The sequence below is a fragment of the Pteropus alecto genome, unplaced genomic scaffold (assembly GCF_000325575.1).
Source record: "Pteropus alecto unplaced genomic scaffold, ASM32557v1 scaffold185, whole genome shotgun sequence".
Lineage (NCBI taxonomy): Eukaryota > Metazoa > Chordata > Mammalia > Chiroptera > Pteropodidae > Pteropus > Pteropus alecto.
The window spans coordinates 1,939,502-1,956,535 of record NW_006438088.1 but is presented as its reverse complement, the minus strand read 5'-3'; the positions used below and the strand labels follow the sequence as shown (position 1 = coordinate 1,956,535).

Here is a 17,034-nt window from a genome sequence, read left to right as displayed (position 1 = left end):
ACTACCTTTTCTTCCCCCCAAGAGTAAGTGCTACTAAAAGATCATTTCTTTTCTTTACCTTGAAATCAAATGAGTTGGTATAGAAAATGATTGAAATTGTTGGAATGATAATAAAGTTTAATACATGCATATAAATTATTATAATTTCTCAATAAAAACCTTTCATATCATCAGGATGTAGGAGGAGATAGTTCAATTATATTTCAGTCACGTTGTCTAAGCCTGAGTATAGAAGATCTCTGCCCTTCCAGGGGTTTACAAGTTAGTGAGGAAGGTAGATCCTAATTCTCTTACAAGACAAAACTGATAGAGATACAGAAGTATTGGGATATCAATTTGGATGAAGGTGATATTTGAACTGAATCTTGAGCAGAAGAAAAATATGAGTGAGAAGAGCATTTTGTCTGGAAGAAATGGTTTACACAGCTACTGAGAGATATCAGTGTTTACTAACTCCTGAGAAATACAGTAGTATCGAGGGATGATGTTTTAAGTGGGTATTAGACTCATAGTTTGTGGCTTAAAGGTTGTTTTTGATGTGTCCAAAGTAACACAGTTGGGGATGACATGGTTAAATTTGAAACATACAGTTGGCCCTTTGTATCTGTGGGTTCTGTATCTGTCGGTTCCATATCTGCGGATTCAACCAACCGCGGATCAAAAATACTGAGGGGGAAAAAACGGCCTACAATGGTTGTGTAAATACTGAACATGCATGCAGTTTTTTTCTTCTTATTCCCTGAACACTGTAGTATAACAATTATGTATATAGCGTTTACATTATATTAGGCATTATAAGTAATCTGGAGATGATTTAAAATATATAGGAGGATATACATAGGTTATATAAAATGGTGTAGCATTTGGACTTGATGAATATCTATGGATTTTGGTATCGTTGGAGGATTGATTCCAGGATCGCCTAAGGATACTGAGGGACAACTGCACTAATTTTAAAACTCACCTTTTTTCTATCATGCCATGCTATTTATTGTAAGGCCTTATGTTTGAATTAAGCATAAGTCAAATTAGCATAATTAAGTTTTAATCACAATGAGTAGATAAATCTAATGGTTGTGTATCATTTTTGCTTTACCTAAATTATATACATCATGATTAAGCCTCTAATACAATTAATAACATTTACCAGGCATTTTTCTAATTCTTTTTAAAAATATATTTTCTCTTGTAGGGTTACATTTTGCCATCTACCTTTCCAGAGTAAGTGGCTCTATGTGGGCACTGAACGAGGTAATATACATATTGTCAATGTGGAGTCCTTCACACTCTCAGGCTACGTCATTATGTGGAATAAAGCCATCGAATTGTGAGTTCGAGCAAAAATTCCAGATCTGAAAGTATCAGTACCATATATGATAATGTCATTATATTTAAGCTAATTAAATTCATTTTGAATTAAATATGTGTCTGACATTCTCGATATTAGATTTAGATTTATTAAAGTCTTTTGTAAGTGTTGTCCTATTGTCAGTTCGTATATTTAAATGTTTTATATACATATATAGGTATATAACATATATGCATATGTTCACATATGTATAAACTGTGGCACATGTTTAAAGAAACAATTATTTATATTGAAAAACACTCTTCCCTTTATCTTCCGATTATTTTTCTTTCAAATGCTTGCCATGCCCTACTAAGTTAATTTCATTACCCACTAAATGGGTTGCCACCAATGTTTGGAAAATGCAGATCCAAACCACTACTTGATATGTTTTAATAATTAACAAATACAATAAATGTTTCCAGTATAACATTACAAAATTAATTTGACCATTTTTCTTAATTTTGATACAATGATGATTGTTTTTATTTTACAGTAGCAGCAACAAAAATTGGTTTGAGCTATATGACCCTAAGGATCTTTAGCACTAACTTTTCAGTCTGTTTAAAATCTTATCTTTCTGTATATCTTATCTCTTTCTCTGAATTTTTTTTTATATAATATAGACATAAAAATAAAAACTTAAGGATATTGGCAAGATTCGTTTTCGTTATTTCTTTTTGTTTTATTTTTAAACAAATAGTTCCATATTGTTTCATTCCACAGATTTTATGTCACTTTGACATAACAATAAATTTGTGGCATATCTCTTAAGTAATGTGTTGGTGCAGCTGTAATAGTGTATTCAGCATAGTTTTCCTTCTTGTGGCAGGGACATTATTATCATATCTTAGTCCCTTGGTACAAACTCTGGGGTTTTGTGGTTTGTTGTTTGAGTTGATCACAGCATCTAATGGGTAGGTCTGGTGTAGGTGTGGTTTCACAGATGGCTCCCATGAAGTGGACTGGTCTCCCAACCCTCGGAGTTTATGAATAGAGAGTGCTTATTCATATTGTACAAGTATCAGTTCAGCTACATTCTTATCTACATGACTTCTTTGTCTCTGAAAAAGTATAAGTGGCATTACTTTTGTTGATTTTTTTTAAAAAAATAGAATTTTTCCTTATTTTTGTGTGAACTCTCAAACCAGATGAAGTGCCCCAATTGGAGGCTAGAATTGAGTAAAATAAGATAGAATATTTTAGATACTGCTTTATTTAAAAATATTTATTCTGAGAATTCTACCATGAGAATAAATTTTCACACTGAAATATTAAATCGCATATTCTTTCCTGTACAGAAAGTATACTTAATTGTAAATTTTGCTGACTTGTATTGATGCAAGAGGTACTGTTTTCTTTCTGATTTCTATTTTGATTTCTATTAAAAACTATACATCTGTTATTGATCACTACTGATATGTTTATATCCTTTGTAAGTATAGCTTTATTTTCTATTCATTATTCTTACTTGAAGGAATATATTTGCATTGAAAATTCTAGCATAGAAAAAATTTTACTTTTTCTTTTTTAGGTCATCTAAATCTCATCCAGGACCTGTTGTCCATATAAGTGACAATCCAATGGATGAAGGAAAGGTAGAATTTTTTTTCTAAAAAATATATTTATGTATGAATCTTTTTTAAATGCGCAAACTATTGCAGAACCACATTTACCTTGCAAAGTTGAAATTAAAAACGAAGGTTGTATGACTTATTTATACATTATACATTATGAAAAACAAGGGAAATAGAATCATTTACAATTTTAAAGAACAGAAACTAAAACGAAAGTAAACTTTAACAGAAACAATGAAATGTTATTTATTTTTGGCTTATTTATAATATATTTTTTCAGATTTTCTGATAATCTTGACAAGAACTGTTTTATTTTGGTTTTTAATTCTTTTTAGCACTTCAGTTATATGATTATTGTAGCAGTTAGATTTTACTCCATATCTCATCTCCCCTAAATTTTTCTTCATAAATAGCATGGATTAGTAATATAGAGATTTAATATATATATATTACTTAATTTTTTATGCTCTGAAACCAGTTTCATACCATCAGTATCTAGTAAATGTTAGTTTAGTTTTTTTAAACATATTTAAAAATAACAAAATTTTCTTTTCCATGAATTTCTATTTTCTAATCCAAACTAATATTTCAGGTAGTTCTATTTAGTGATATTTGTCTATATCTATAATTTTATGATGCTAGCCTATGTAAATACCAGGAAATTTATCACTATCAGAAGTCAGTGAAGTGAAACTTCTGAATTTTGTGAAGTTTACCTTTTCTTCATTTAGAGTCTAGGCTACATGTGGTTTAACAATGTTCCCTTACTTGCCACTGGGAAAACAAAAGGACAACTCTTCTGTTTGGAGTTAGCTTATAATTGGACAATCGTATGTTTTGAGAGAAACTTTACATGAAGCAAGTTACAGTGACCCATATCTTCACATTATTTTTTTTGCAACAAGATACTTGGTTAAACACTAAGCCTTTGGGTGGGATGCCTGGTGGGAGAATTGAAACTTCCTTCTACCTTGAATCAGTCACTAAGTCATTGCAGTCCTTCCTTTTTGCAGTGTCTGTTTTCTGTCCAGTCTCGATATGACCACTGGAGTTCAAGGCATTCCAACCCAGTCTAGAATCATTTCTAGACAATCTTCCTAGAGTACCATTTTAATCTTATTGCTCTCCTGTTCAAAAGCTCTTGGTGGTTCTACAGTTTCTAACAAATAAAATAAAGTTTCATTGTCTTTTAAAGCATCTTTATCTGAATGCTGTGCTGAATCAAATAGTTAATTTTCCCCAAATGTGAGCTGCTGTTGCCTCCATGTCTTGTTTATGTGAGTCCCTCTGCAATTCTTTCTCACTGTTCTCTCTCCCTCCAATGAATTCCTACCCACATTTTAAGGCTAAAATTAAATATATATTTTTCATGATATCTTTCTTGATAATTCTAACAGAAAAATGCTTTCTCCCACTTCCAAATTAGCACCTGATTTGCATAAGTTTTATAGTATTTATTACATATTGCCTTCTATTAGAAATGTGTGCATACATCAACTCTCTTGAACTTGAAAAACTCCCTGAACACCGAGATAATATTTTTTTGTAGGTTTATATTTCCCATAGTAGCCAGCACGCAATGTAAACAGTAACTGCTCAATATATACTTAATTTATTGAATGAGTAAATCACATATAACCTTTTATAGCATCCTCATTTTTTGAAAGTTGGCATTGTATTATTCTCCTTAGTTCTCAGAGCTTATCTTATCCAAACATTTAAAAAATATTAGGATGCTAGAACAGATTACATTGTTTAACCTTTAATTTCTAATAGAAAAGGCTACTTTAACTAGGTCAATGACTCATCCCTATTACCAGAGAGAACTGTGTGACATTTGTGTCACTAAAGAAAGATAAAAAGTGATAGGGTCAAGTTCCTCCAAAGCTGACCCTCTGGGTAATGCCACCAAATTAAGCAAAAGTGTTGGCTAATGAAGGCCAGGCATTACTGTAAAATTGCTTGCGATAGTAATAGTATTCACTACAGTTTATTGAATTCTACTCAATCAGGCACTGTGCTGACCACTTTATATACATGATTTTATTTGATACAACAAATTTAAATTGGCAGATTTTAAAAATGGCAGATCTAAGACTAGAGTTCAGGTTACCTGTGTCCTGAGTAATCTAGTGCTGTTTACACCGTCTTTCAACTTGTAATTTAATTTAAATATGTTGTATCAAATAAAATCATGTATATAAAGTGGTCAGCACAGATGATTGAGGCAAAGACTTGGTGGCATTATGTATGTGGTCCAGAGGTACAAAGCTGGATATTAGTGGAGCTGGGATTTTGAGCACTGATTTCTCTGATTTGAACCCCAGCGTACTTTCCATGATGCTATTTTTCCTCTGTAAGATACAGATCGGCTATTGATATTGTAGAGAACTATATTCATATTTAGTGTATCCAGTGATGCTTTTCATGACAGAAAAATTAAAAGGAAACTAGTCAACACCACAGAAATTAACATCTCTATAAGTTATAAAAGATTGTGATAGGAGTAACTATTTAAAGAGTCTTCTGAGTTTAAGCACTATGTCTTTAAGTTAGCTCTTTTTAAAAAAATATTTAGATTATGGGGATTAAAGTCTACCCTGTTGGCACATTTCTAACATTTTTAGGATGTTAGAGCTGGCTCCAGGGCTTGAAGTTTACTGTAACCCTTTTATGTTAACAAGATCTGGATGAGTAAAATTATTTCCTTAAAGTTACATGAATACTAATTGGCAGATCTAAGACTAGAGTTCAGGTTACCTGTGTCCTGAGTAATCTAGTGCTGTTTACACCATCTTTCAACTTGTAAATTTTATCCTTTTTCATCTCTTATTCCTGAAGTTCTTCTCTTACTCCCCCATCAGAAAATGACGTATCACATATCCAAGATATGTGGAAAGACTAGGAAAAGGTAAAAGAAGCAAATACCAGTTTTCCTTAGAAAGAGTATCCATGTAAGATTGCCTAGGAAAGAAGAGTTTGGGTTAGGGAAATTAGCTATCTTTCCTTCCAAGGTGGGTAAACCTGTTTTGTTAGCTACAATGACTGGCCCCTCCAAATGCAGTATGGTCTGAAATTCACTAAATTGCTCTTTCATTAAAATTACCAGGTCTGCCTCAAACTTTGCTCATATCCCAAATTATAGGAACAGTTATCGACTACCTACATTGATGTATTCATAAAACAGATTTTCATTGACTGTCTACTAATGAGGCAGTATATTAGTGACATGTAGAAGAAAATGCATGTGCCGGCACAGGAGGAGGGGCGCCTTTGTCTTTGCAGAGGAATTGGGTAGGCTTACTCAAAGAAGCAACACTGAATTGAGACTTAAAAATGAGTAGAACATTGCTCAATAAATAAAAGGGGAAGAGGTTTTAAGCAGAGAAATACTGAGATTTAGAAAATGCCAGGGTAGAGGTGGTGGGCAGCAGAAGTTGGATAGGCAGTGGACGGTTTATAAGACAAGAACATATATTCCTTTCTGATATTTTATTCCCCCCAAAATTTATTAAGTACCTACAGCAGGCCCCATGTCTTATGTTAGAAGTACAGTGGTGAATAAGATAAAACCAATCCCTACTAAGTAGACCAGTGTTACAGTCTGCACGAGAATTCGGATATGGCACAAGTCATAATTATATTGTGTGCTGACCTTTCAGATAAAAAAGAAGTACAGAGTGCTATTGGAGCACATAGGAAGAGCACTGACTTACATTTGGTAGGTCAAGGAAGGCTTCACAAGGAAGTGATAGCTAAAAAGACATCTGAAGGATTAGTAGGATTAGTCAGGCCAAAGATGACATTTGAATGTAGTGGCCCAGGTAAGAAGACAGCAAGTGCAAAGGCTTAAAGATAAAAAAGAGCATCAACTGAAAGATATACTGGACTGTATTGGGTACGAAGTGTGTGGTAAGGTATCAAGCTGGAGAGGTAAGCAGACATGACCATGACAGATCTTATAAGCCATATTATTGAGTTTAGACTTTATCCTAAAAATAAAGGTAAATTATTGAAAATTTTTAAATAAAAGCACGTATTACATGATCAAATTTGCATTATGGAACTATTAGTCTAGCTGCTGTGTAGAATGGGTTAAAAAAGGAGCAAGACTTGGAATCAGGGAGAATAGCAGACCCAAAAAGAGATCTTTGGATCTGTTTCGTTTTTTTGTTTTGTTTCGTTTTGTTTTTTTCCAGTTATAGTTAACATACAATATTATGTTAGTTTAGTTTCAGGTGTACAACATAGTTATTAGACATTTATATACTGTACAAAAGGATCACCCCAGAGATCTTTATATGTTGGACCAAGAGCAAGGTATTACAGGTGGAGGAAAGTAAATTAGAGCTATAATAGAATGTAATTTTAAAATTACTTGATAATTTTACTTAACAGGGGAGGAAGTAGAGTTAAGATGACCCCCAGATTTTTGCCTGAGCAACTTAATGAATGTTGAGATAAGGAATGGTGAGAGAGACATTGTCAGAGAGAATACCAGAGGAGGGTAGGGAAAAAAATAATGAGTTCGCTTTTGGACACATTTACTTTGAGGTTCTTGTGGAGTAGCTAATTGGAGATGAGGCCATTGGAATTAGGAGTCTGAATCTCATAAGAGGGCTCTAGGCTGAATATAATTTGGAACTAATTATTATGTAGATGAATAAATGAGATTACCTGATAATGTATTGAATTAGGCAAGTTTATAAATGCTAAAGCACATGCAAATATTAATTTGTATTGATAATTATGTTGTATTAATAAAAACACACACTTGAGACTTTTAAATGGTACCGTTTTCTTTTTCAAAAACAGTTGTATGATATATGTTGTCCCACTCATCAAAGCCATATAAATATGGAATACAGTATTCTCATTTGTCATCCATAGGATTAGTAATTAGCAATGCAGATGTTTAATTGTATTATAATTTTATACTTGAAGCATATTAATGATAGTAGTTATTTTTATAGACAGCAAATAAATGTTTCATATGATTAATGTCATTCCTGAGTAATGCGGCATTTTCTTTTATTACAGCTTTTGATTGGCTTTGAATCTGGCACAGTAGTATTATGGGACCTGAAATCAAAGAAAGCTGACTACAGATATACATATGATGAGGTAATAACATTATTTTTGCAAATCAAAAGATGGATGTTGTCATTTCTCTAGTTCAGAACAGCTTCTCTAAGAACTTAATTGGTGATTTTAGTTTAGGCAATCTTTGTAACTGCAAAAAAACACAGTTTTTTTTTTTTTTCTCCAATAAATAGATACTATATTCACATAGCTCAATAGATGCAAAAAATCTTTCTCATCCCAGTCATTTGGCCATCCACTTCCCTCACCCCAGGTCAGGTACAAGTGTTACCAGTTTTCACGTATTTTTCCAGAGATATTCTTTACTAATTGACAAGCATATTAATAAATGTACTCTATTTTTTTAGTTTATGCAGATGATCATAGTATACTATAGCCATTTATAGTTTGCTTGCTTTAAGATCCAAATATAGATTGATTGTAATTGGTATTTTAAGTCTCTTTGAAACTATAGGCCTCTCCTCTTATTCTTTGCTTTCCTACCTTACTCATTTTTTCTCCATTTATTTTTTTAAAGATGGAATCTCCAAAAAAAGTAGATTTTTCTGGCTGCATCCCTGTTGGATTTAACATCATTTTTTAATTTAATTTTATTTTTTTGTGCTCTCAAATTTCTATACTTTGGATAGTTTACTGAGGCTCGAGCAAATTCGGGTTCATTTTTCATTTTCAGCAAGATTACTTCAGAGATGATGCTGATACTCTTCTATTAAGTAGGATGTTAGTGTCTCTGATGTTAGTAGCCAGTGACATTCAAGGCCTAGATCTATTAGTGCAGGGTGGTTGTAAAATGGGGATGTTCTAAATCTGTAATTTCTTTTTTGATTTTATTAGTTAGGACACTTTAGTCGAGAGATTTCCTCTTTTCTGCTGTTTAGTTATACAGTAATGCGGTTCATAATAGAAAAGGTAGGACAAATGCTTTACTCTTGTCTATGGCCATGCCACCCTGAACGTGCCGATCTTGTCTGATCTCGGAAGCTAAGCAGGGTTGGGCCTGGTTAGTACTTGGATGGGAGACCACCTAAGAATACCAGATGCTGTAGGCATTATTAAGAAAAATGCTTTATTCTTTCCTTTAATTTCACTATTTACTTTAAAGAGGTTGTTTCGTAATAATCTCAGTGGTGATCAGTTCTTGTTTTTAGTATTTAGTATGTACTCAGAGATTTAAACCTCTTTGATGCACTTCAGTACATTGAAGTTATACTTATTGGTTTTCAAGTCATTTCATCTTTAGTCCGTGTGAACCTCCTTTAGTTGGTTCCTGAGTCCTCTGGTGACTATAATCTTGGATAGCTTTCTTGCTATTTGTTATAACAAAGTATACCTCTTAATCTTGTATATTTCTGTCTCAAACTTAGAACAAGATCTTTTTCTATGAAACTGTGGCTTCTTTCAGTGGTATTTGGTGACCATAATTTGGATACTAGGAGTATTCATGATTCCCAGTTCAGTGAATAGAGCCAAGACATCTGTAGCTTATAAGGCGAGGTACCAGAGAGTGAAGAACTGCCTAGAGAGTGTTAAAAGTCTACAGGGAGCTCCCCACCCTGAGTGTTCAGTTGAATACTGATTAGTACATGAGTGTGAGGCTTGGAAAATATCTTCTGTAGATATTTTAAGACAATTATACATATATAATTATACATATCCTCTAGATATTATAGAACAATTCCCATAGCACACACAGGGCTGAAAATTGTTTACATTCCCAATATAGTAGAGAAACCTGAAAGACACAGGGCATGAGGAAAAGTATTCACAAAAGTATTGCCTCAGTAGTGAGGCCAAACTAGCCCTGCACTAGAGACTGGCCTGGCTAGCTTTACAGAGCTAAAAAGCATGCCTTGAAAAGTCTGTTACCAATTCATATAACTACATCTCAGAAAAAAGGTTCAAATATTTAAAGGAATGTAATAACCCACCTTAAACTTCACAATGGCTAGTATCCAAATAAAAATTTATTTTAGCATGCAAAGAAGCCAGAAAATATGATTCAAAATGAGGAGAAGATGTACTCAGTAGAAACAGACTCAGAAATGACACAGATGATAGAAATTGCAGACAAGGATATTGAAACAAATATAGTCATGTGTCACATAATGACATTTTGGTCAAAGATGGCAGGCATATACAATGATGATATACCATATAGCCTAGGTGTGTAGTAGGCTATACATCTAGATTTGTGTAAGTACGCAGTCGAACAACACTTTTATAGTACTGAAAGAAAAAATTGTCAACCTAGAATTTTATATCCAGCAAAACTATTTTTCAAAAACAAAGGCAAAGTACTTTTACACGTGTAAAAAACTCAAAGAACTCATCACTTGCAGACCTTCACTACAAGACATGTTAAAAGAAATTCTTTGTACAGAAGGCAAATGATATGAGATGGAAATTTGGATCTACTCAAAGGATTGAAGGATACTAGAAATGGTAGATATGTGGATAGATATAATAAGATTTTTAAATTCTATTTAAGAGATAATTATTTAAACCAAACATAATAATATGCATTGTAGGATTTATGACCTATAGAATTAAAACATAACAACAATAGCACACAGGTCAGAAGAGAGACTATTGTAAGGTTACACTGTCCCTGAAGTGGCATAATATTACTTGAAGGTGGAGTATGATAAAATAATGGTCTATATTGTAAATTCCAAAGGAAATGTCAAAGCAACAACAAAAATATCCCAAATAGTTAAGCCTATATGGAAATAAAGTGAAATTTTAACAATATTCAATCTAAAAGAAGGCAGAAGTAGAAAAAGAGAACAAAGAATAGATGGGAGAAATAGAAAAAAAAAAAAGTAGTAGTTTTAAACCTAACTTTGTCAATAATTGTGTTAAATGTAAGTGGTTTAAATACCCCAGTCAAAGTGGATTAAAAAGAAGATCCAACTATATTCTATCTTTAAGAAATGCACTTTAAATATAAAGATGCAGATGTGTTAGAAAAAAAAACAGATGGAAAAGGTAATGTTAGCACTAAGCAAAAGGTAGTTGAAATGGCTTTATTCATATTGGCAAAGTAAATATCAGAGCACTCCACTCAACAACAGAATACATGTCCTTTTTAAGTTTACATGGAACATCCACCAAGACCATATTTTGTGCCATAAAATCAATCTCAATAAATTTTAAAAGATTGATATTCTGAAAAATTTTTATTATAATGGAATTAAATTATAAGTCAACATATAGATGAAAATCTATGAATATTTAAAAGACAACATACTTTTAAATGACCCATGGGTCAAAGAAGAACTCCAAGAGAAATGAAATATTTAGAACCAAAAAAATATTAAAATATGACATATTGAAGTCTATGGAATGCTGCTAAAGCATCTATGATAGCAGTAAATGCTTATATTAGAAAACAAGAAAAATCTCAAATCAGTGGCCTCAGCTTCCACCACAAGAAACAAGAGCAAATTAAATTCAGAGTAAGCTAAAGAATTGAAATAATAACAGAAATCAATGAAATAGATAACAGAAAGACATTAGAAAAAGTTAACAAAAATTAAAGGCTTAATTTTGTGAAATTCAGTAAAACTGATAAAAACATAGCCAGAGTCATGAGAAAAAAACAAAACCAGACATAAATTGCCCGTACCAGGCATGTGAAATGGGATATTACTTCAGTTTCTACAGAAATATGAAGAGACTGGTAAGGAAATATGTACATCTTAATGCCAATAAATTCAGCAACTTAGATAAAATGAAAATTTCCTTGAAAGACATCAGATTCCTTGAAAGAACTCAAGGTTACTCTAAAAGAAACAGTTAACCTGAGTACTTTGTATTTACCAATGAAATAGAATTTTCGATGAAGATGTTTCCCCCAAAGAAAATTCCAGGCGCAGAGGACTCACTGGTGAATTTTACCAAATAAAACCCATGTACCCAAACTCTTCCCAAAAATAAAAGAGTAGGTTGTACTTCTCAACTCATCCTATTAGGCTAGCATTATCTTGATACCAAAACCAGACAAAGAAATTATAAGAAAACTACAGACTAATAAATAGAGATGCAACAGAGATGCAAAGTCATAAAACTTAGTAAATATTCATCTATATAATGACTAGATTTTATGTTTAATAGTGCTGTAAATGTAGGATCTGACTTGTAAACTACTTGTAAACTGAGTAAAAGTTTCTGGTTATTTCCATGAGTTCATGCTATTTTATCATGCTCTTGGTTCATGTAAAGTGTTTTATGTTTGCATCTTAATGCAAGTTTTGCCAAGTGTACAATTTTATTAGACATTCGAGAAATTATTATAGGTATAATTCTCATTCAGTAGTGTGGGTTAAAAATTTAAGGCCTTCAAAACATACTCCTTTTTCTCCCACTCCAATATTTACATTCTGTTCAATGGTATATTACTCCAGTCAAAATTCAGTTTTATTACACTAACACAAGCATGTTAAATGGCATTGTGATATCAATTCAGAACGTTTCTAATATAATTAAAGTTCTGTTGGTACAGCTTTAATTGTCCCTTTAGTGTCTTGAGGGTGATTAGAATAGATGGGTATAATAGGAGCAGAAGTTATCTTGGCCCTTAAGCTTTTGTTGCTTGCGACTACAGTTAGTTACTTCTGTAATTGACAAGCTCTTTTTCTCACCTTGTTATGTCTAAATGATAGATTTTGAGTGTATTTGGGTGGTATTCCTCTTTTTCTAGATATATTTTGGCCTACAAAAAAATTATATCTGTTCAAAGAAGAAGATTTCTTTTAGGTTATAACCAGTATGAAAACATCAGTATTCTTTTAATAGTAACCAAAGTGTTGGCAGAAATTAAATATAGCATTATTGATGTTTTAAGACAAAAATTTAATACTTTATGAACCTCTTTATTTTAATGGTTGTTCTTTGTCATATGTGTAGAGTCATTTATTAGTGACTTTTGTATTTTGGTGTCCTATTGGTTTTTCCTAGTAGACTGAGAAGCAACTGATAGAAATATAGACAGTAACATACAAAGAAATAATAATTTGTGTATTGCTAGCTCTGTGAAAACGTTTATCATCTCAGGACTGTCAAAAGTCTTTTTAAAAAGACTGTTGAAATAAGCTATGTTTGTAACTCATAGCATTGGAATCAGTAACAGCTTTAAAGAAATTATTTTTTTTACAGCTATTAATTGAAACATTCCTTTAAGTTCTTTTTCCTCTGTGTTTTGACTGGTGCTTTTAAAATAGATTGCTCACTCGCCTGCCTGCCCACCCTCCCGCCCTCCCTCTCTCTCTCTTTCTCTCTCCTCTTACACCCTAAAGATAAACTAGTACTTAAAAGGATGAATAATTTGGTCACATTTTCAAAATATCTAAGAAAGTTCTACTTGGGTTTTATTATTAATGGAAATGATGTTGTTTTCAATTTGTGCCTGTTTAAAATCTTTAGAGAAAGAAACTAAATTATTTGATATTCAATATAATAATTTTTATCAACTGTCTTACAAAATATATTTTTAAGTAATTATCTTGTTCAATTGTACAGTATTACTCTTGTCTTTCTTCTATAGTGGGACTAATATTGAAATGTTCACAGATTAACATAGTAGGACCAAAGCTGCACAATATAATGAATGGATTATTCATATGTATAAGAAATAATTCATTTAGTGCTCTAAGCATTCACCTTATTATTTGATGACATGAGAATAATAAAACAAAACTAGAGTATTTTCAATATTTTCATGTATTTGCAAGATTATTATTTAAAATCAAAGTCTACATTATAAATTTTTTTTTCTTTTATTTTGTTCACATTTTCTAAGGGTGTTAACAATAGTATGTAATTACGCTAGGAATCAATGCTACTTTTGAATTGAATATTAAGATAAATCTTATTTTCTAGGAGAACAGAAATTGTTTTTGGTGTAAGTCTGCTAAAAATGTTAATGTGTACAATGTAAGAGGAGCTGCACTAACATATATATGCAATTTTTAGTGTTAAGTGAGTCTAATAATACTGATTAGTTTGCAAAACTAGCAGGTAGGGAATTTATTCAATTTTGCCACTATTTTGAGTTAGTTTAAAGTTGATAAATAGCCTTTTCTCTTTCTAGAAAGTTGTTCTTCAAGATGCCCTCTTATTTGATAAGAATAGCAGAAGGTGTCATACGTACTGCTGTTGTCAAAGCTTAATAATTAGATATATATTTTTTTAAATCAATCAGAGTAGACAGTGCTTTTGCTTTTTTAATTTTATCAAAAATGAAAAATACTGTCAGGTTCTTAATTCATTATGTGCCTCCTTAGCTTTATTATAGTTAAGATTTTTTGTCAAACACTGCATCTTTTCAAGAACGTTCAGATTTATGTCTACTGCTGTTTTGTGGCTTTTGTTAGTAGCTATACTGTCTTCCCTCTTCTCTCTCCAGTTTTTTCCTCTACTCTGAATTCATTTTCCTTCACAACTTTTGTAAATCTCTCATTTATTATGTTCCGCTTTCCATTTTTTTTTGTCTGTGAGCTCCCTTCTTACCTGTTTCTCTTATACATCCCTACCTATAGTAATCTCTTAAGAACCTTTTATATTCTCTTGGAAAAAACAAGCCAACTTATAAAATTTCTCAACCCCAATTTAGGCTTCCTGCTTTATGTCTCATATCTTCTCCCATGAATTATTCAGATTTGCTTCTAACTCACCTTCGATTCTGAGCATGTGACAGATTTGGTTACTGAGATTTGCTGTTTTCACTTTGTTTATATAAATTTCTACTTCATTTTCCCAAGACTAAAGAAAAAATGCAATTAGATGTTTTAGTCATATATAATTTATATGTGGCATACATTATACATATATACTTTGTGCATATATATATACATATAATATATGTATGCTACGTAAGACTATGTGATATGTACATATATGACACTTATATAGGCTATATGCACATATATACTTATGTAATATATATGTAGTAGTATATATAATAGTGTTAGAGACTACTAAAAAATAATATTTTGTATCAAGGTGGATTTGTATTTAGAAAATTGCAGATATAACAAAAAAATGTTGATATTTATTTCATGTAAAAGTTCATTTTGGTTATTTCTTTAGTGGGGTATGTTCTGTAAATATTTTTCTCACTTTATCCAGAACAATTGTGTACCACTGATCGCTATATTTAGTATTTATTTTTGAAATGCTTAATAATTTAATATTAATAAAAAGTACTTTTAAATAAAGATGTATATTTTCTTTAACAAAATACAAATACGTTTTCCATTTATGTAGAATATATATTTATGAATATGATATACATTTACATAAATAAGATTAATGTTTTTATTTATAGATTCCAGACAACACTGTAGACCTCTCGTATTTCCCTCATCACTCAAAAAATATATATATATATTTGAATGGCTTTGCAAATAGCTTCTTAGCACTATTTTGCAGAAATAATTCATCTGTACAGGCTACTAAGGGATTGCTTATTTTAAGATTGAGTTTGTGGGATGTCATGTGTATTTTAGAATAAGTTTATTTAGAATTTTGTTAGACATAGTTTGAACCTAAAATATTGTGTTAAATGTTGACATTTAGAAAAATTCTGGAAAAAAAAAGAAAAATATTCTGATTGACTATCCATGATCATTTAAATTTTAAAATCTGATCCAGAATATTAAATTGTTTCATTTAACTTAAATTTATAGGCTTTCAAAGAGCCCAAATAAATGGATTTTGAATGAGAAAATAGTAAATGTTGACTATGTACATAGTGGAACTCTTTAAGTTTCAGTTATATGGGTTTTATGCTATATTTTGCAATTGTGACACTTAAGCAGGGCAACTTTTAGAGTACCATTATGAATAGAAGTGTATCAACTGGAATTGAAAAGGAGTAATTTATTTTGTTTTTATTTTTGTCTTTTTTTTAAATTGTTTATTGGGGTAACATTGGTTAATACAATTATATGATTTTCAGGTGTACATAATCATTAGACATCTGTATATTCTATTGTGTGTTTACCACTCAAAGCTACCATATATTTGATCCCCTTTACCCACTTCACCCCCTCTATATTTGACCCTCTTTCCTCTATCTACCTCCCCCCTCCTCCCCACCACACTAGTAACCACTAGTCTATAGTCCATGTCCATGAGTCTCTATTTGTCCTGCTCATTTGTTGCATTTAGGTTTATCTCCCACATATAAGTGATATTACGTGATTTTCAACTTTTTCTGTTTGGCTTATTTCGCTTAGCATGGTCATCTCGTGGTCCATCCATGTTATTGCAAATGGCAGTATATCATCTCTTCTTATAGCTGAGTAATATTCCATTGTATTTATGTACCACAGCTTCTTTAGGCAATCATCTATCATAGGACACTTCGGTTACTTCCATGTCCTGGCCACTGAGTAATGCTACTATGAACATCAGTGTGCAGATCTTTTCGGATATGGGTTTTCAAGTCTTTGGTGTGAATACCCAGTAGAGGGATTGCTGGGTCATATAGTAGATCAATTCTTAGTTTTTTGAGGAACCTCCATACTGTTTTCCATAGTGGCTGTACCAATTTGCAGTCCCACCAGCAGTGTATGAGGATTCCTTTTTTTCCAGTTACTTAATAATCCTTGTTATTGTTTTTTAATTATAGCCATCATAATGGGCATGAAGTCTATCTCACTGTGGTTTTTATTTGCATTTCTTGGAAAACTAGATTGAGCATTTTTTTTTCATGTGCTTATTGGCCACTTGTATGTTATTTTTAGAAAAATGTTTATTCAAATTCTTTGCCTATTTTTAATTGGGTCGCTTGTCTTTTTATTGCTGAGTTCTAAGAGTTCTTTATATGCTCTGGATACAAGTTCCTATATGATATATGGCTCACAGGTATTTTCCTCTATTCTGTAGGTTATCTTTTCCTTTCTTGATGGCGTTATTTGAAGCACAAAAGTTTTTAATTTTGATGAACTGACATGTGAATTTGAGATCCACCAGTGTGTAGATAATATTTTAAGCCCTGAG

General features: G+C 31.9%; 1 protein-coding gene and 1 pseudogene across 1 annotated transcript in view; both read left to right on the top strand.

Moving 5' to 3' along the window:
• The window catches only part of STXBP5 (syntaxin binding protein 5), a 152,462-nt gene that overhangs the window by 46,496 nt on the left and 88,932 nt on the right, over positions 1-17,034 (top strand). Inside the window, 3 exon segments of the mRNA XM_006915338.3 lie at positions 1,193-1,327; positions 2,883-2,946; positions 7,966-8,049. Coding sequence (XP_006915400.1) covers positions 1,193-1,327; positions 2,883-2,946; positions 7,966-8,049 — 283 coding nt within the window.
• LOC112482627 lies at positions 8,960-9,077 on the top strand (annotated as a pseudogene).